This window comes from Centruroides vittatus, unplaced genomic scaffold (genome assembly GCF_030686945.1).
Source record: "Centruroides vittatus isolate TY-2023 unplaced genomic scaffold, ASM3068694v2 contig_4, whole genome shotgun sequence".
In the NCBI taxonomy this organism is placed as follows: domain Eukaryota; kingdom Metazoa; phylum Arthropoda; class Arachnida; order Scorpiones; family Buthidae; genus Centruroides; species Centruroides vittatus.
Genome location: NW_027122214.1, coordinates 3,791,059 through 3,812,287, shown reverse-complemented (window position 1 = coordinate 3,812,287; position 21,229 = coordinate 3,791,059). Strand labels below are relative to the sequence as shown.

The 21,229-nt window shown below is 28.4% G+C and overlaps 2 protein-coding genes across 4 annotated transcripts in view; both read left to right on the top strand.

The window, feature by feature from the left end:
- Positions 1–4,316, top strand: part of Opa1 (Opa1 mitochondrial dynamin like GTPase) — a 31,327-nt gene extending 27,011 nt beyond the window's left edge. For all 3 annotated transcript variants that reach the window (XM_067271529.1, XM_067271527.1, XM_067271528.1), the window contains exons 23-27: positions 3,370–3,456; positions 3,534–3,647; positions 3,793–3,886; positions 3,965–4,075; positions 4,145–4,316. In XM_067271529.1, coding sequence (XP_067127630.1) covers positions 3,370–3,456; positions 3,534–3,647; positions 3,793–3,886; positions 3,965–4,075; positions 4,145–4,209 — 471 coding nt within the window. In that variant the 3' untranslated portion in view covers positions 4,210–4,316. The remainder of the gene's footprint in view (positions 1–3,369; positions 3,457–3,533; positions 3,648–3,792; positions 3,887–3,964; positions 4,076–4,144) is intronic.
- Positions 4,317–10,854: 6,538 nt separating this feature from the next.
- The window catches only part of LOC136976291 (endothelin-converting enzyme 1-like), a 33,374-nt gene continuing 22,999 nt past the window's right edge, over positions 10,855–21,229 (top strand). The window contains exons 1-2 of the mRNA XM_067271530.1: positions 10,855–11,070; positions 11,156–11,935. Coding sequence (XP_067127631.1) covers positions 11,195–11,935 — 741 coding nt within the window. The 5' untranslated portion in view covers positions 10,855–11,070; positions 11,156–11,194. The remainder of the gene's footprint in view (positions 11,071–11,155; positions 11,936–21,229) is intronic.

Here is a 21,229-nt window from a genome sequence, read left to right as displayed (position 1 = left end):
AACTTGTTCATTTAGATCAAAGTGCCTCCATGCTATAAGGAAATAATAGATCAAGAACAACTCTAATCTTGTCAATAGGGCTTTGCTTTTACAATAACACATTTTTGAGTGTCATTTTACATATGGACTACACCTTTTTCTTTTATTTCATAAAATATGGCTGGGTTTCGAGATTGCAAGATTGGGCTGAGTATAGCAGATTGAGATATTTGAAGGACTGTAGGCTACTATTTTTTGGGCTTCTTTAAAAATAATTTGGGCAACATTTCAAGGAATTTTGCTTTATTTTTTATAAAACCTATCTGGCAACCTGTGTTCTCACAGGACACATCCTATTTACCTTCAGTTTATTTATATTATTATTATTAATTAACAAAAATAGCATTCTGTATAGGTAGCTGTTAATTAATAAATTACATCAGTTACATAGCATTTGGCATATTGTACAGAAATACATAAATCTTAGATAATTTGAACTTGCAAATATTTTGATCTAATGAGGATTTCCTGTACTGATAAATGAAACCCAAGCAAATTGTCAGATATTTTTTAGAAAAGTTAACATTTTAATTTTACTAATCTAGTTGGAATAGTTATTCAAATTTATTAATTTGTTGATAAAGAATCCTTATGATGATCCTTACAAAGTAGATCAAAAATGTTAGATACAAGTATTTCTCATTGTTTAAACACGTTTCTTTCAAGCTTATGTTTTAAAATATTTGAAAATAATCAGTAAAACACTATTATTTTCTTTGTATTTTTATCACAAAAATTAAAGATGAATTTTTTTTTTATTCTTAGAATCTTTCAATCATAAAATTTGTGGGATCTGATAAAAGCTACTGCATTAATTTGTAATAAACTAGATAATCTTAACAAAATCAGGTTTTTCTCTTCTCTGAATAATGAATTTACAAAATTATAATTTTTTGCTAAATCCTTTGAAAGGCATTGATTTACTGATGTTAAATATATTAAGAACAAATTTCTCTAATGTAAAATTTTTACATTTTATTATGCTTTTTGACTCAGTTTTTTTAAATAAAATAATTACTCAGTACAGTGTTGTTTCTAGGTTGTATAAAATTGTATTCTATATTATAGTAATTTAATTTGATGACTAGATATGACTAGATTCATAAAAATAATCCCATCAAATTACTTAAATTACTATATTAGAAATGCTATAAAAATATTTTGATAATTTATTATTAATGTGTATATAAGAAATCTTGCATATATAAACTATGTAAAACATTTCTTATAATTCTGTGTAAACTCAGCCATTCTTTTGATTAACAAGAAATCAAAAGAATTGCTGAGTTTCCACAATTAGATCAGAAAATAAAAAATATAATATATAAATTAAATATTGGGTTGTTCGGAAAGTAATTTCGTTTTTTTATTACTAGAGGAATTAGATGTATTTTTACCAGCCAATTTTATTTTAAACCACATTTTCATTATATACTTCGACAGCTGACATTTTAAGGCTTATTTTGAAAAAATTTTGTTTGATCCTGTACAATTGTTTTTTTTTCGGTGACCCGTCAAATATGGAAAATTGAAAGCATCATTTTCGGCATATTTTGTTTTTTTATAACTAAAAAATCAAAATGCTGTTCAAACAAGAAAAATATTGTGGTACATGTTTGGAGACGATGTGTTGAGAAAGACAGTGCCAAAACTGGTTTACAAAATTGCGTTCTAGCAATTTTAATATTGAAGATACGCCACATTCTGGATGGCCATTTGAAGCCAATGAAAACAAAATAAAGGTACCGATTGAAGCAATCTGCTGTATAACAACATGTGAAATCACTAAGAGATGAAATCTGTTAAATTGAACCATTTATTATTACTTAAAACGAATTGGTTTCGTTTCAAAGCTCGATATATGGGTTCCACATGTTATTAACGAGAGATGCTCTCTATGGTTGGATTTTAAAGAAATTTTTTTTGAGCTTTTACCAGACAATTTAACAATTGATTCAAAAGTGTACTGCCATTGACTAAACAAATTAAGTAATGTCATCAAACAAAAAAGGCCAGAATTGATCAACAAACAAAGTGTAGTGTTTTACCATGATAATGCCAAATTTCACACAAGTTTGGTAACTCATCAAAAACTGTTATAGCTTAGATGGGATGTGTTATCACACCAACCATATTTGCCAGATTGGGCACACTCAGATTATTACTTGTTCCGGTCTATACAAATTTTTTTTAACTGTAAGACAATTACTTGAAATGACAATGTCAAAAATTACTTGGATCAGTTTTTTGTAAACAGTGATCAAAATTTTTATGAATGTGAAATCATGCTACTACCAGAAACAATGACAGCAGGTATTTGACCAAAATGGTAAATATATAATTCAATAAAATATTTATTTATTATAAGAATATTGCGTTTATTTTTCTATGGAAAAAATGAAATTACTTTCTGAACAACCCAATAGTTCATATTACTAATAATAAAAGAATGTGAAAGCAATTTAAAATTTTAAAAATGTTGTCATTAAATTTGAATTTGTTAGCTTTTATATTGATAAAAATGAAATTGAAATGGTTTCAGTTACATGTATTCTAAATTATACAAGATAGAACAAATTAATCATTTAAAGTTTTTAAATATTTCAGTTTTATGATTTGAAGATAATCTCAAAAATTCTCTTGATTATTATAAAAAATTCTTAATTTATAAAGTTTTGAGTTTTCCATTTTTGTATTTTTGTATGATTTTTTTTTTCTTTCTTTTTTTAAATCTTCATTGAATTCTAGTTTCCTTTAACTTTAAATTGTGAATCTCTTTACTACTAAATATACTTTTATAAGAAATAGAATTAAAATTTTAAATTAATTTGTTAAAATTATTGAATATACAAAAGAGACTTAATGAATATTGTTAGATGTGAGTATATCTGTATATTGTCAGTATTGTGGTCAAATGGACTTCTATAAGAACAGTCATTCAGTACAGAGCAGTATATTATCATCTGCTAGAAAATTAAGAGCTAAAAAATAACAAAAACATTCATTACAACATAACAAATAAATTCAAATTAAGCAAAACTTTAACTCCTTTAAGAATTATCAACCATATTATATTTTGAATAAAATATTCTGAAATTTATATAACTCTTGTTATTTTTTCATATCTAGATAGGATATAAATGATATCTTAACGTTGAATTTCATTCCAAATAAAAATTAAAAGAGGACAGGCAAAATTAATATTCTGTTTTATCTTGTTTTAAAAAAAAAGTGTTTATATTTGACAATAAGTTGTTTGAACATTTTGTGTATATCTGAATTATGGAACTAAGTTGCTGCTACCTTATTAAACATTATTTGGTTTTGTAGGATCATGGACCAACTTTAACTTCAGATGAATTTATAACTGTGAGGAGAAATTTGAAGTCACAAAATATAGATGTCGACAACGAATATGTAAATAGTACTTTAGTACATCTATCTTAATAAAAATTATATTTCTTAATTTATCTTTTATGAATTTATTTTACTAGATTAAACAAACATGGCATCCAATCTACAGGCAATTTGTTTTGCAAAATATATTAAACAAAGCTGGAGAATGTCGGAAAGGATTTTACTTGTATCATCAGGGCATCGATTCAGAGGTAAAAATATTATGAACTAAAGAAATATTATAATTTTATGAACTATTTTAAATTTAAAATTTTTAAATACAGACAATTTGAATATGAAAACAAATATAATTGTTTTTCTATGTATATTGCATCTCATTTTGAAATAACTCTTTAGTTGGAGTGTAATGAAGTTGTGTTATTTTGGAGAATTAAACGAATGGTCGAAGCAACTACTAATTCTTTACGACAGCAAATAATGAATCAGGAAGGTAAGGAAATATTTAATTTTGACTCCATCTGATGAAAACTTTAATCATAGATACAATAACTTATAATCCTTTATCTAGCATGGAGAGTCGAAAAACAAATCAAGGAAGTACTTGAAGATTATGGTCAAGATCAGCAGAAGAAAGTCCAATTATTGACTGGGAGAAGAGTTCTATTGGCAGAAGAACTCAGTAATTATTTGTTTTCATAAGTTTGCAAAACTTTGATTCAGTTTGGTAATTTTAATTTTCTTTCTACAGAACGTGTACGTCAAATCCAAGAAAAATTAGAAGAATTTATAGCTGCCCTGAATTCAGAGAGTTAATTATTCCTATTCCTGAAATGTATTTATACTTTTACTGCCATATTGTTCCATGCTTTGTAAATGTAGACAAAATAATATTTGTACAAAATAAAATACAATCAAGACTATTTAAATTGATTAACTAATGTTTATAATCTGCATCTCAAAATAGAGTTTGCCAGTTTTCATAAGTGATCCATCTCATAATTATTTTGTTGTATTCAACTGATCAAACACTATGCTACATAATAACGTTGATAAAAATGTCTTTAAACTTAAAAAGTAAATACAAAATAGTTCATTTTGTGATTGACATTTTATTCTTTATTAAGTGAAATAAATAATTTTCCAGTCTATTATAACTTCAACCAATTTAAAGAGAATATGTAATGTATGATAAAAAAGTGTCCATGGTGCTCAAATGTCATTAGAGAGATTGTGGCTGATGTTTTTATCGCAAAACCGTGAACATTGGATGTTCAGCACCGCCTTCCTATAAGCCTGGAAGTTTGCCAATGGCATTTGGAACGTCGAACATGATTCCACTGACATTCCAAACGCCATTGTCAAACTTCTAGGCTTACAGGAAGCGACGTTGAATGTCTGACATTCATGTTTTTGCGATGAAAATGTCAGCCACAACCTCTCTATTGTTGACATCATAAGAGCATGAATAATACTATAGAGTAATAAATATTGCCAGTTGTTCCAGGAGTTACACATTTCTTGTTGGAGTGTTGCTCTATCAAGTATGTTATGGGTTACCCCAAAATCTGTTGATCGTGGATTCTATAGGTGTTTACAGAGGAACAGAAGGCACATCAAGGAACCATTATGATCTAAAAACAAATACAGTGTCAATGTAATAAAGGTACTTTTGGAAACTTTTTGACCAGCCTTTATACAGTGTTTTATCAATTGTAAAAATGTAGAACTAATTGAAAAACTCTTCAAGCCAGAAAGAATCCATATTGATTTTCAAATTTTACATAATGCCAAAAGAAAAGTATTAGAGAAATTTTGAAATTATTTAGAATTGGAATAAGAGAAATATATGGGAAAGTGGAAAAATTCAGGCAATGATCTTAAAGAAAAATAATAGAAACCAAAAAAAATGAGAAGGTAGTTATACAAGGGTCATTCTAAAAGTAAAGAACGTTTGTCTCTCTAGATATTTTTATTTAAGATAATGAAACAAAACTTATTTTACAACACACACGATACCTTAGCTATTTTACTGCGTAGTCGCCATACAAATTTAAACATTTGTCATAGCGTATCACCAGCTTTTCTATGCCTTCTGCACACTCAGTTACCACCAAGTTCTTGAACCAGTCATTAACAGCCTCTTTCAGTTTGTTGTCACTTCCATAGTGATTCCCAATCAAAAAAGTCTTCAATTTGGAAAAAAGATGGTAATCATTCCAAGCCAAGTCCTGGCTCAAAGTCCAGCAACATGCAGATGTGCGTTATTGCTGCTGCATTGACAAAGAACTTGCTTATGCAGTTTAAGTGTGAAGTTTTTGAACATTTTCCTTATAGCCAGAACTTGGCTCGGAGTGATTACCACCTTTTTTCCAAATTGAAGACTTTTTTGATTGGGAATCACTATGGAAGTGACAACAAACTGAAAGAGGCCGTTAATGACTGGTTCAAGAACTTGGCGGTAACTGAGTGTGCAGGAGGTGTAGAAAAGCTGGTGATACACTATGACAAATGTTTAATTTGTATGGCGACTATGCAAAAAATAGCTAAGGTATCATGTGTGTTGAAAAATAAGTTTTGTTTCATTATCTTAAATAAAAATATCTAGAGAGACAAACGTTCTTTACTTTTAGAATGACCCTCATAGAAAATAGAGATACACTGGTCAATGAAATATCTAATAATCAGAATATCAGCACAATATATATTTGTTTATTATAATTCAAAATTTAGCTGTAAAAAATTTTATCTCAAAACATACACAGTATGTCCAGGTCAATGACAATCTACAAAAGTACTTATATATTAAAATACTGTATTTTGATATGTAGACATATATTGTTAGGTATTACCTAACAATATAAAACACGTTTAATTAATCATTTTTCTAACTTTTTAGAAAGCAGATCAATCAATTAGGACTGTAAAGTTGGCCCCCCAATTGTGTTTTTTTTTTTCAAAGTAATGTGTCATTCATTTGCCCACCTTTCAAACAAAAGTCATAGCCCATCCAAAGTTTTGGTAGTTCCACATATCGCACCTGAATTTGTGCCCTTTATTCAGTTGGATACAACAATTTTGGTTATGCAAATAAAGAACTTTAAAATATATTGTGATATAAAACAGGTTTTAAGTGTTACACATATTCTCATTAATTGTAATATATTTAATAATATAAAGTTAAAAACCTGTATTATAAAAATTGTTAAGTATCTGACAAACTTTATTATTAAAAAATGTAAATTTATCTTTTAAAAATATAAATTATTATTTTCAAGTGTAAACAAGCTTAAAAATTAGAATAGAAACAAGGCCAAAATTCAGTTTATCAATAGTTTATTAGAATAATAAATCAATGACATAGCATAATACATACGTAGATATCATAATCCATTTAAAGTAAACGAGATTGCATGCAATATTGCTGTAGTAAGAACAATAGCAGAATCTTCGGATTAATGCAGAAAAAAATGTAGCAATTTAAAAATGTTTCATTTGCGTAATAAAAATTGTATCCAACTGAATAAAGGGCACAAATATAGATGTGATGTTATGCAGAGCTATCCAAAATTTGAATAGGCTTATAATAATTATTTGAAGGGTGGGTAAATGAAACTTTTTGTTGGGTAAACCAATGGCACAAGTTACTTTGAAAAAAAAAAATGCAGTTGGAGAATGCCAACTTCACAGACCTCCCTCCATCAATCAGTTCTAAGTACTGTTAACATTAAAGTATGAATTTAATGTCACAAACTTTATCAAAATGAATTAAACTGGAGCTAGAAAGATCAGATATTGAATCCTAAAATGAGATTTCAGCATTAAAAATTAATCTTCTTTTTATAAAAGAATGTATTTTTAATTTCAAAAACTTGTTTTTTTATTTCTTTTCCGTTAAAGAAAATTGAATAGTTTACCATTTAAATCATAAATGCTTCATTGATTAAATAATAAAAATTCCAATACCAAAATTTAAAGTAAATAGAAATTCCTGTAAAATCTGAGTGATGTTTTCCTTTGTAATAATACCAAGTCGTCATACCAAAAAAAAAAAAGTAATTAATTTCTGTACGACGGAGGTTAATAATAATTTATAACTATAGTACATAAGACCATTCGAGACTTACTATATTTCTACTAGGAATTTAATCGAGGAGGGAGATTCCTAAAAACAAAAATTCGAAGAAAAGGCGACACACTAAACAATTAGCTTCTTGCTGGAAGATCAAATAAATGACCACCCTCATTCGTCCTTATAACGTCGATCCGGAAATGTTTTAAACCCCCCCATTTTTGTTTCTGTACATTTTAGTCGTGTTTATGAAATGGAATATAATTTACATTCTTACATAAACGTAGAAACAAATTCAACGATTTTCATTTAAACGTAGACTGTAGACTTTTGATAGGTTCTTTAGTGTGATAAATTACAACACTGGAAATCAGACACCCAAGCGAGAGGTTGTGTCCTTCGAGAGGTCGTAACTCGGAGAAAAATCACTTCAATGTTGACATTCTCGTTTCTACCAGTCGCTTTTTTTTTACTCGTTTCCAGAATTCGACCAGTCGACCTACCACTCGTTTCGTTTGTATCGAATGCTTTACACCAAACAATTGTCGAAATTGTCTAGTGTTTCGACATACGACGAACGTGAAGTGTTGTGTATTTTTATACTCCCCACACACTACATCCAACAATGGACAGTAGCAGCTTGTCCTTAAAGGAAATTTAATAAACGTTAATAAGTATAAATTAAGCAAATATTGTTGATCGTGTTCCTTTGAATTTTATTATACGACATACTGTATTGAATACAATTTTCGTTACCATTCGAAATACGAAATTAACACACTTTTCTGTATATTAGAACCAGAAATTTGCAATGACGCCCATCGAATGACTAAACTTTGACCTAAAATATGCAAATTAACCTGTAAATTCGTGGCGTGTTGAGAAACAATCATTAATATTCGATGACGAAAAGGAAAAGTTTATTTAGCATCTTTATTTATGTATAAGCCTATATTTTAAATTTTTCAAGCGTGACATTTTCAACCAGATAAATCAATTTATAATTTATCTGGAACGGATCGTAAACTGAAATTTTACTCGTTGATATCGTTACAAACGGTTAAATCGAGAATTTCCGCTTTGAAAGGAACTGGAAAACCTTAACTGGTGCGACTAGAACTTTGAAAAAAGAAAATTGAATTTTATTAACTCAACAAATGATTTCTGTTCTATTCATCGCCTTTCATTACAGAAAGAAGCGAACTTCATTTTTAGAAAATGAATTCCATAAGTAATTAATAGTAAGCTCCTAACAAATCATAAACCGTTAAAGAAGTAATTGAAAAAAAAATTCTATTGTCACGAGAGTTTTTTAGTGTCTTTAGTTAAACGTGAGTCACGTTTGTTGCGGGTTTTATTTTATATGAGGAACGTCATCGAAATACCATTCGACCGACGAGACGACACATTAAATACTTTAAATAAAGGATATTCTATAACTTTACGTTTGTTTTAATTGAGTTAGCACGCTTCGACATCGACAAAACGGGACGAATATAAATCGGTACAAAATAAATTTACGAGGTGTGACGCCGAGTGTAGATGTCTTAAAAACATATTTATAGGACGCGTAGTTATAACAACACTACAAATCGAAAACGTGTTCCGAATATATCAAATTTATTCTAGGAAATGAACCGAATTTGTCCAAATAAACTTCAATAATCTAGAAAACATTAGTGTTGCTTTCTACCGGAAGGTATCGAAAGACAATAGAGTGATAGTATTATCAAAGAGGTGATTTGAAAAATAAAAATTTTCAGATAACCTACATTTTAATAACGATATTAAGTGTAAACTTACTTCGTTCAAACACTATAGGCCTAATTATCCAATAGCGGGATCAACTAATTCTGTCCCGAATTACTGCTCATTCTTGTGGAAGTATTCGTAAAATACGAGAGATTCGATTACCCCAACAATTACGTTAATAACAGAAAAATCTTTCCTATAGATTTCCTTCCAATTTAGAAGGAAAATCAAAGAAATATCGATTGTCGATCCCTTAAGTGATACGAAGTGTATGAAAATGTTTCGGGGTAAGCACGACATAATAGAATAGGGAAAGATATAGAATATACAATATTGATTAACCGGTTCTTTTCATGGTTTCGAGGAAATGAACCAAATGAAGTGCATCTCCAGAAAAATACAGTAAAAAATAAATGTTATCATTAGCCTAATAACCACGAGGAAAGAATATTCTACTCGAACTTAACAGTAATTCCACAATACGGTATTTTCACTTTAATAAAACGAGACGATGACAAAGTATTGATTAACATATTTAATACTTAATTCTTCTCTCCATAATTATAAAAATGTGTACATAATTTGTAATAATAACAAGTAGCCTGAATATGTTTCTAACAAGAAATATCTTCTAATTTCTTTTAACGAGTGCCATAAGTCGGTCGAGAAGACACCAACGACACGTTAAGTAGGTGTCGACGTACTCTATTAATCCCATCGACGATGACCTTCGACCCGTGACCGAAACGTGACGAATGACAAGAAGGCATCGTCCATTTCATTCTTTACTTTTCTCTTGTTTCGATTACCTACAATTTATTTTTGTTTTTCGTCGTCGATATAATTTAGTTTCGTTCCACTTTCTTGCGGGCGGATCAACAACCTGAAATCTATGGACACGACTAAAATAAAACTTGAACTTCTCGTGCTGCTTACAAACCAATGTCGAAATACGTTTCTATGAATAATTAGTGATGTCACCGCACTTATTCACTTCGTTCTCATTCGAAAGGTGAGGCCAGAAACGTCATTCTTACTATCGAAAGTAACTTTCCTCTATTGCTCGCCACTTCCGTTCGTCGCATATAAAACAAATCTCCTCAAATGGCACCCTGCGGTTTTTCAATTATCCAGCAAATAAAACTTTAAAAAAATCTGGTTTATAGGCGAGAATTTATATTTAAATTTGTAATATTAAGTCATGAAATAATAACTCGTTAAATATAATGAAACGCTTCAAATGATTCTCCTCGCCAGTTTAGGCTCCGATTCGAGTTTTAGAATCGATCGATCGATTTTCGAAGGTAAGAAGTGGCGTCATCATAACTTTGGGGGCAAAAGGTCACGTTTTGGACCGCTGTCTTTTGGACGTTTTCGGGCATATTGGAATTCGATCATCTCGAGGACCCTCCGATTAGAATTTTACTCGTTTACGATACTTTTCTAGGCGAGATCGAACTAGATCGGCCGATAATCGATCGATATCGATACTCGAGGACGTTATTATTACTCATCGAAGTCAAAGACGGAAATGAGGGAAGTGACTTAGTTCGAGTGGGCGTTTCCGAAACATTACCGAGAAAATAGTTTACGTTGTTCGTATTTAAGACAAGGTCAATGAGTGGACGGAATTACTAAATACATACACAGCGTTCCCGACAAGTTTCGCGTGTCTCCGCATCGAAAATCAGCGAACTAAAACCAGATTGGAGAAAAGTTTTTCTCACGTGACCAGCTCTAACCAATAATCTGTCGAGTTAGGGATCCTCCACGTTCCTCAGGTAGTTGATAGTCGCAGTGTCGCGAGTGGATCCACCTTCTTTCGATAAAAGCCGAGAAAAGGATCTATAAAAGTGAGTTAAATACCTGGTTAACGTTTCTCTGAGTTCTAATTACTCGTTTGATATTCAGAAAGTAAAGATCGTTCATTTATTTTAGATAAAATTTGGAAACGTATCGAAGTTGATTGTGATTATTATGTCTAAAGCAACATACGATCCGGAAAAACAAGAACCGAAAGAAAACGATAAGTGTATGGAGTCTCCGAGTAACGAAAGAGAAGAGAATGGTGGGAACTGGAAGAATCGCTTGACCGAATTCGGTAATAGAACTAAGACCTTTGCCTCGGATAATTTCAGATTGGTTATCTTATTGTTATGCATTATGCTCATCGTCTTCTTCATCATCATCATAACTCTGGCGGTTCTGTTAGGGAAGTCTGGTTGCGAGATTCCGGTCTACTGTAGCGACAGTCGGTGTCTGAGAGCGGCGGCAGAAGTCGTTTCCAATATGAACGATTCGGTGGATCCCTGTTCCGATTTTTTTACCTACTCTTGCAGAGATTGGATGGATCGGTTTCCCTCGCCCGAGGTCGGTTCCCATTCTTTGATAGACGATGTCCGGAGCGGCATTTTCTCGGACGTCAGGCACCTGATCGATCTGGTCGGCGACGAGCAGAACGACGAGGCTGCCGACAAGAAGGTCAAGCTCTTCTATTCGGCTTGCATGAAGGAGACGGAAATCAAATTCTGGTCTTTCCAGCTGTTGATGCAATCCATAGGAGAAGTGGGAGGTTGGGACATCATCAATTCTGCTATGAAACCTTCCTGGGATAGAACAAAAGTTTTGGCCAAGTTACAGGCTAGTTTTGGTGTTCGTGCCTTTTTGAAGATATCCGTCGGTGCCGACAACAGAAATCCTAGCAGGAATATTATTAAAGTGAGTAAATTCTTTTTAAAATTATGTACGTTAAATTGTATTTTATATTTATATTTGTCATATTAGAGAATAATGCTCTTTTACAAAAAAATATATTCTATTAACATAAAATTATTGATTTGGCAAGAATTTTTCTGCCAGAAACTATAAACACTATGGTAGAATTGTGGAGGAACCGTGCAAAAAGTAAGAGGGATCGTGGTTGCTGGAATGAATCTTGACAAGATATTCTGTTTTAAAAATTTTTTTATATCACTTTTGATTGAGATACACATTTGAAAATGAAATATGAAATTTTTAAAGGTTGCAATTACTTATTATGAAGAATTTTTTGTAATCTGTGTATTATATATAATTCATGAAGAATTTTTTGTAATCTGTGTATTATATATAATTCATAAAGAATTTAGTTTTGCTAGAATGTGCTATGAAACATCTATTACTGAATGCACTAGAATAGACCCACTGTGGGTTATTCAAATCCGTGGATTTATTTTTTCAAAATTAGTTTTTTTACGTGTTGGTGTGAGTGACTGGAGGAGTCGTTAAATGAAAAGCAAAATGTAATTCTAAACAAGTAACATAATGGACAAGAAATGCAACACAATAATTTACAATTACAGCTTTCAATAGATTATTTACAGTAATCCATACCATAGAAAATGTGATTTGAATAAACCCATACATGGGTTTATTCAAGTATTGTATGTTTATTTTTTAAATGCAACTGGGATGTGTGTTTATTAAAGCTTACAAGAGTAATTTAAACTTATGGGTCTAATTGAGTATATGTTCTTAGTTTCTGAGAATAATTTCATTTTGGCAACATAATTTATATTAAGTAAACGTTGAAAAGTAATCCCATAATTGTAAAGAATTACAAATAATCTCCTCTTTCGACCCCATTTTTTTCACAAATTATTTTGTGCTACAGAAGACAAGTTTTGAAGACTGTATCTTACAAGAGACTGTATCTAGATGAATAGTTTTTTCTTACATATAAGTTGATTTATATCCCATAATAAAGTATCAACGGCAAGTAACAGAGATAGTCTTGCTTATGTAACTATAAATGTACTGATTTATAAAATAAAAATTAGCAGTATTGCAGCATAAATGGTGTAATATTGCTAATTATCACGAGAGTTTGTTTTAAAATTTTGGTTCTCTCTTGTTTCGGCCAGAACACCAAAACTTGTTTTTTTTTTTTTAATGTTCCTTTGAACTGTTTACTGTAAAAACATATCAACAAAATTACTAATAAAAGTTACAAAAGTATAAGTGAAAGTATAACTAATATTGGAACAGTTTTGATAAATTTCCTTATAAATTTTTAGACTTTCATTTTTTAAATTTTCTCGTTAGTATTTGTTGCTTAATAATAATTTTCTGAAACATTTGTAAATGTATTGCAATATTTATTATTATGTTAACATTTATCTAATCCAGTTTTTAAACAAGTGTTTTGTTGTCATTTCATTTGAAAAAATTAAATCATTTATTTGAAAATTAGTTAATTCATAGAACGAAAGTTCAAAAATATTTTAAAAGACAAAAATACAGGCTGAAGAAAAGGATGTTTTGTTGTTCTAAATAAGAAGTTTAAAAACACGGAGGATAATATTTAGTTTGTTCATTCATAATTACTACATAAGTACTAATTTACTTCAATTATATACTTTTGGAGTCAAGTCAATCTAATTATACTAAAGTGATTTTTGAAATTAGTCTTTTGATAAATATTACTAAGTGTAATTATAATTTCTTTCTAAATGGAATTGTTTGTAATGAGTAGTTTTGGTATGACTGCGATAGATAATGAGCATTTTTTGGTTAATATTGGAACCTTCTTTAAGAATATAATTCATAAATTGCCTGAAATTTTGCAAGTGTTTTGAATGTACTCTAGTAGACATTTCCTAATGAATAAAAAAAAGTATTCTATGTGATTATAGAAATTTATGAATATTATATTATACATTAATTCAAATCAAATATATTTCTACATCTGTATCTTGTTACTTGGTTTCTGAAATATTTCATATGTACAAAGCTATAAAGAATTTCAAAACGGATTATATTTAGTTTTAAAATATTAATAAATTTTAATTGAATGTTGTTTATTAAAAAGGGATGCTTTCTCAAATTAATTTTTGCTCTATTACTCACAAGCAAATTATATACCATATTTGTCAAGAAATATCAGTTGTTATCTCAAGTGTGATGTTTTAATTGAAAGATAAGACTGTTTTATATGCACAATTTCTAGTGTTAAGAGTTTACTTTTAAAACTGAAGACTTATCAAATACATTCAATCATTACAATTATATAGCCTTGGTAAATATTAAATAAATAAATAAAGGTAGGATAATATAGTCAATCTATATTATCGTACTTCTTATTTCTTTCACACATTATATTCTAATGTGTCTTTTGCTTTTGTGTCTTTAAATATATTTGGATAACTTTTGTAAAACAAGATTCTAATAATATAAAAATACAGCAAGTCCTTACCTAACATCATTTCATTATAATGTTGTTGAAAAAAGATAAAAGTACATTTGTAGTAATTATTGTTGTTGAATTTCTTTATAAACAGTAAAATTGATTTTATGAGGTGGAAAATAAATTCTAGAAATTGCAAACACAAATAACTAAATTATATCTTGTTTATATCATTTAGCCTGTAGTAAAATTGATTTTGTTATACATCATTTTGCTTAACATTGTAGTTTCCAAGAATCTATCGATGACGTTAAGTAAAGACTTAATGTATTGATAAATCATAGAAGTGAATAACTAAAAATCAGCAAATTACAATAAGAATTTATAATAGTTATTGATTATATATTTTATTAATTGATTCTATAGTTTTATCACATTTCTTTTTATGTTCATCAAATATCTAAGACTTCTATTAAATTTAACAGATGTCAGTAGAATAGAATAGTTCATGGCTCAATAGAAAAATGGTTCTGCAGCTAGTATATAAACAGATGTGATTGGCAGATTATATACTTGATAAATTTGCTTATTGACAATAACAATATATAAGAATATTTATCACTTCATAAAATACTTCACATGAACTAAATCTACATACAAAAAAAATTCACTTAAGTTAATGATTAAGCTAAGCTTTCCTGTTCTAATATTGTTTAATACACTTTTTAGTCTACAAATAGACTATTATTATTCTGGACTTATCAAACATTCAGTAACCAGGATGAATGAATTAACTTAGAGAAACAGCATTATTTTTCAGAAATAAAGCTTTCTATTTAAGTTAATTCATTCCTCCTCATTATTAAATGTTTGATAAAGTCCAGAATAATAATAGTCTGTTTGTAGATGATTATTAATCTTTGATTAGTAGATATGTTTTAATTTAGTAATGAAAAACAGAAGTTAGCAGATAATGTCCTACAGTGCTTATACAGTATTCACATTGAATGGCTTTGAGCCTGTCAGATTGTGTATATAAATATAACACTTGTATTTTGGATTTTAATTAATCTTCATTTCAATAAGAATCAGATCATATTTATAATATGCTATTATTGTAATAGCAGTTACTATGTAACATAAATTAAATGTCAGTTATGGTAATGGTTTTATTGATGTGTAACACCATTATATTTTGAAAAATTTTACAATTTATCATTTTCTAGTCAGCAGAACTCACTATTTTCATTTGAAATTTCCTAATACATGATATATTTTTTGGGGATGTTTTATTGTTTAGCTGCAAGGTTATGTATGAAACTTGAAATTTATAAGGGACTAAACTCTAAAAAGCTCAATGAATTATTTTCTTAAAAAATTGATTAAATCACAAAAATTGGACAGATACTACTAGATAAAGTAAATATCTTTAGTCTCTACCTAAACTAAATATCCCTATATATGTTGCAAGGTCAAACTTTTTATTTGGACAAAATTCTTATAAACAAAATGAAATAAATATAAAATTTGTACAGTTATAATTTCATTTCCTTTTATATTTAGTAAACAATTAGTGTTCTTTATAACTATTCTTGTGAGTTTATTGTTTTAGCAATGATTAAGAGTTCAGATTTCAAACAGTTAACATGATGACAAAGTAACTGATCATTTGTTATTGTTTATGCTTGGTAACATAATCCAACTTCTGTGCTCTTGAAATCAAAAACACTTTTAAGTTTCATAATTTTTCTTGATCTTTTATGCATTATTTCAGTTTTATCTTTTATTTATCATGATCAAACTAAGAACAAAATTTTTGTCATGTCAGGATAAGAAAATAAAATCAAGTTTGTTTATTATTAATTTTATTGGAAATAAAAAGATACTAATTTATATTAAGGTTTAAGAAGCTTTTCTGGCCTTATTCTGTTTGTGACATATGTTTGGTTTCTGAAATCAATGTCCAGCAACAGTCAGACAACATTTGTTTGTACACATTCTTTTTAAAACTTGTTTATATAAGTGCGTATTAGGAGTATATTAATAATAATGAGAATTTCTAAGGAATGTGATGTGATGGCCAAATTTGAAAATTAGTTTTTGTAATCAGCATAAATAAAGTACAAAGAAGAAAAAATCATGTTGAACAGTCTGCTAGTGTCCTAGTAATATTTATGGATATTCTTACAAATCTTTTATAAAACCTTTTTATATTTACTCGCTGTAAATTCATCTTTAATTTCTTCTTGCTGTTAAAAATAAGTCTCAGGTTGAAAAGCATGGGAAACATGTTGAAGTACCGCAAATTATAGAATAATATAGTAGGTAATGATAGGTAAGAAATTTAAAATTCTATCTCTTCGAATTGTCTAGAGTTTGACAATGCTTTCTTTTCCAAGGTTCACAGAAACATTTTTGAAAGTAAGATTGCCAATCTGCTGGATTATATTGGGCTTTATTTAAGAATAATAATCAGAATCAAACTATAGACAAATTGCTTTGATTAGGTAGCCATTTTTTGATAATTTAATAATTAGAAATAAATTAATTTTTTTAAATTTGATCTAGATTATTCTGGAAGAAAAAAAGTGGCCTGAAGTGGAACTTGAACCCACAATTCCTCTTGCTATGCGGCTGCATTGTCAGTTATTAAGTAGCCTTAAATGTAGCCTAATAAAATCTGGCAGATCGTTTGTTAAAGTATTGGTTGTTAAAATTTATATATAGAATTAAAATTATAAATATTGAGCATAGAAAAGTTACAATCAAGTTCATAAGAGCATTATCAACTACAAGGTAATTAAGAAAATTACCTTGTAGTTGTAGTCAAGATTCTGTTTCTGACAGGAACAACAGAAATAGACACAAATGATGATATAACAACCAAATTTGAAGACATTGAATTCACTATAAAAACAGTAATTATCTCAGATTTTGTAGTTGTTACTTGTAAATACACTAAACTGATTTGATAGTTCCAAATTTGTACAAATAATTAAGATATTTCTTTTAATGTTTACTCACATTTCTCCTGTTGTACTCAAAAAAATAAAAAATAAATAAATAAAAACACTCTAGAACTTTAAATAAACCCTTGGGAATGTGCACATTTTAAAAATAAACTCCCCTGGAGCTTAATTGAGAAAATATGGTATACTTATGAAAGATAAATGTATATTTTGATTTATTTTTCTTTAAAATAGGATATAGTATTTATGCATCAAAAGGAAATCTATTCACTTCTTACACAAAAAAATGTTAATATATTGTTAACATGTTTATAATTCTGTGATATATATTAGTACTAGTATATAGACTTTTTGGTTTAAAATATGTACAGAGTATATAAATGAAATAGTCTTTCTGTTGTCATAAGAGATTGGAATTTGATCCCAATTCTTAGTTTTTCATAAATAATCTAAATTGAGACTGTTCTTTGTTGTTGTTTTTCATTTCAAATTTTGTTAATTAGTAACATTTTGGATTAGTTCAGCTTCATTCAAAATCCATATTATGCCAATATTTTGCAAAACTAAGCTTTTCCTACCTAAAATATTTTTATTAGTTACACAAATTTGTATTTTAGATGTATCTTAATATAAAAAAAAAATACTTGTAGCTAAGTTATATACTATATCTCTATGCAAATAACAGCATGCTATTATATAGTAAAAATTTCTTGTTTTCTCCTTTTTGAAACACATATCCTGTTTTGCTTAAAGAACATACCTTACTTATAAGAATATGCTCCTATGTGCCAACTTGGTTTTACTTATAAGAACATTGCTCTGCTATGTCAGTTTAAATTAAACATAAATATACTGATACAGTGACTATTCAGTGACATCTCTGTGGTAACCATTATTAAAAATAAAAAGTTAAAATAAAGAAAAATGCTTTTGATACTATAAAAGTTTCTTAAAAATAATGGGAGGTTTTTAGGTATCCTTGTGGACTATATTGCTGATTTTATCTCATCTATAAGAGGTATATGCATCATGGACAAAGTGATTAATCGGGCATTATTCATAATGCCTGGTCATTATGAATAATGACCAAAAAGGGTGGGCAGTGTAATAAATATTGATTAATTTATCAAATTGACCGGTCATTATGAATACTGCTACCACCTAGTCGGGCAAAGTGATGATGATAAGTTGAGGAGTGATCATCCATCGACATACGCTAACCAATTGGCACTCTTGAGTTGCATGTGCGTATCATGTTGAGTGCGTATCATGTTTAGTACCAAATTTTAAATTCTGCGACATTTTAATTTGATTAAAAAACCCCACTTATTTCATTTAGAAATATTTATTTTTTGTGAATTATTTCAAAATATTTTAAAAAGAACATGTAATCTTTTAAAACTAAGTACTATTAACTATATTAATTAAATGGTAAAATTTTACCTATGTGCACCATCATGGCGGCGGTCACAACTGTTTGTGCTCCTGATGGATTCCTCCAGAGGGAAGCCGCTGGCAGGCCACCAATTGTTTAACGTTACTAGATATTGATACATACTAGTTATTGATACGTGTGTTTAAGAACTATTGTGAATAAATAACTAGTGACGTTAAACAATCAGCGGCCAGCCGGTGGCTCCCCTCCGGGAAGAATCCATCAAGAGCACAAACAGTTGCGACCACCGCCAAATTTGGTACTAAACGCAATAAGCACACGCAACTTAGATTCGAGTGCTGATTGGCTAGCGTATGTCAGATGATCACTCCTCAACGTATTATTATCATTTTGCCCGACTAGATGATAGCAGTATCCATAATGACCGGTCAATTTGATAAATTACTGAAATTTATTACAATGCCCGATTTTGTTGGTCATTATTCATAATGCCCGTATTAATCACTTTGTCCATAACATATACTCAAAGAAAACATGGAAATACAGTAATGTTTTTCCATCATAATTAAAATAAATCATGTGTTCATAAAAAATAAATTTTCATTTTAAAAGTTAATTTCTATTTTTAAAGCTTTTGTCTATTATCAAATATGCTACTTAAAATATACTTCAGAAGTTTTACAAACAAATTATTTTTGATAAGAAGTTATTTTACTATTATTTTAAAAAACAAATTTTATATCTAACTTTCTTCTTCTTTTCTTACAAAGTACATTGCTTTAATTTATAAGAGAAAACACTTACTAGATAATATAAAAAATATATATTTAATTACTTTTAAACAAAAAATAGTTTTTTTGTTTTTTTTTTGAGCTCAGTTGATAATATTTTAAAATAATAATAGTATAAATCCAAGAAAAGCTTAACTTGAAAATTAATTTAATATACAATAAATTAACATTTGGATTTTTTATTAATTAATTTAGAAAAGTCAATTAAAATAGTTTTTTCTTTTACTAATTTTCAATAAAGTATTAAAAAGTTTAAATATATAGAACTTTACTTAAAATTGCCATGTAAAAATTAAATCTTTCTGTATTCAAATTGTTCTTTATTACCAGTCAATGTTAACAATCCTTTGGATTTAAACATAATTATATTATTTCCAGGAATTATTAATACAAGATTTAAAGTAAGTTATGCAAACCTATTGCATAACTTATTATAATTTTATAATTCTAATAATTAAAAATTGCAATATTAGTTGCAACTTTAAATATGAAATAGAAAACATATTATGAAAAAATTTTATTTTATTTTAAGTATTGATCATCATCATTTTATATTGATTTAGTGGATAACTTTTTACAGTAGAGCATCGATTATCCGACCCCCGATTAACCGACCGCGTTCTATTCGGCAAATTCAAATGTCCGCTAGTGATGTGGCGCTACAATATTTGGCTATGTCTTGGCTACTGTAATATTATTTTTGTTAAATTTTTGCATGTTTTAGCTGGCAGCACTGGCTCGACCATGAAAGGGAGACTAGTATTTAAACCAGGTCTAATACACTATACTAATAACATATTTTTTCATACTTTTCGGTTATCCGACTTTTCAGTTATCCGACCAACCCCAGTCCCCAATTAAGTCGGATATACAAATATTATACAAATATGTATGATTAAACTAAATTTTTATAATTGTAGTGGAAAGGGAAATGAAATTTTTAACAATCAAAGATCATATTTTATAATCAAATCAGGTTCGCATTTTATTTTAAATGTGAACTTGTAAATATAGAATTTTTATATTATTTTAAATATAATTTTTTTATAGTAAAAAAAAAGTGGATGTTATATAATTCACTGTAGGATGTATTTGTTAATCATTGCATAACATCTCAAAAATACTTTTAAAAACCAGTTTTTATCCAAAATCATTTTGTTATTTGTTTACTAAATAATTTTTGTATTTTTTTGTTTACTTTTTTGTTTAATTTTTGTATTTTTTTGTTTAATTCATTTTGTAATTATTTATATTGCATGATATTCTGATGTAATTCAGCAATATGTAACATCATTAAAATGATAATGATATTTAATTATTTTAAAATGTAAATAAATAAATAAATAAATAAAAACAGTTACTCTAAGAAAAAGAATTAAAAAAAAAATTATTAGGAGAAAGGAAATAGATTTTCGTAATAATGGATTCTATAAAGAAATGTATCAAATATATTTAATTTTATGGAATCAATTTGACATCCATTCTATAAAATTCTGTATCATTATAAAAAAAATTCATTCCTTTTGAAATGGAATTTTATTAAATATTTAGAATAATTATCTATATTTAGATTGAGAACAATTTCTTTGGAATTGAAATTACCTGCACCTCACTAATAGAAATAAAATATTCTGCATAACAATAAATTGATTTGTGGCATTTCCCTGATAAAATTATTAAAAAAAACAGTTA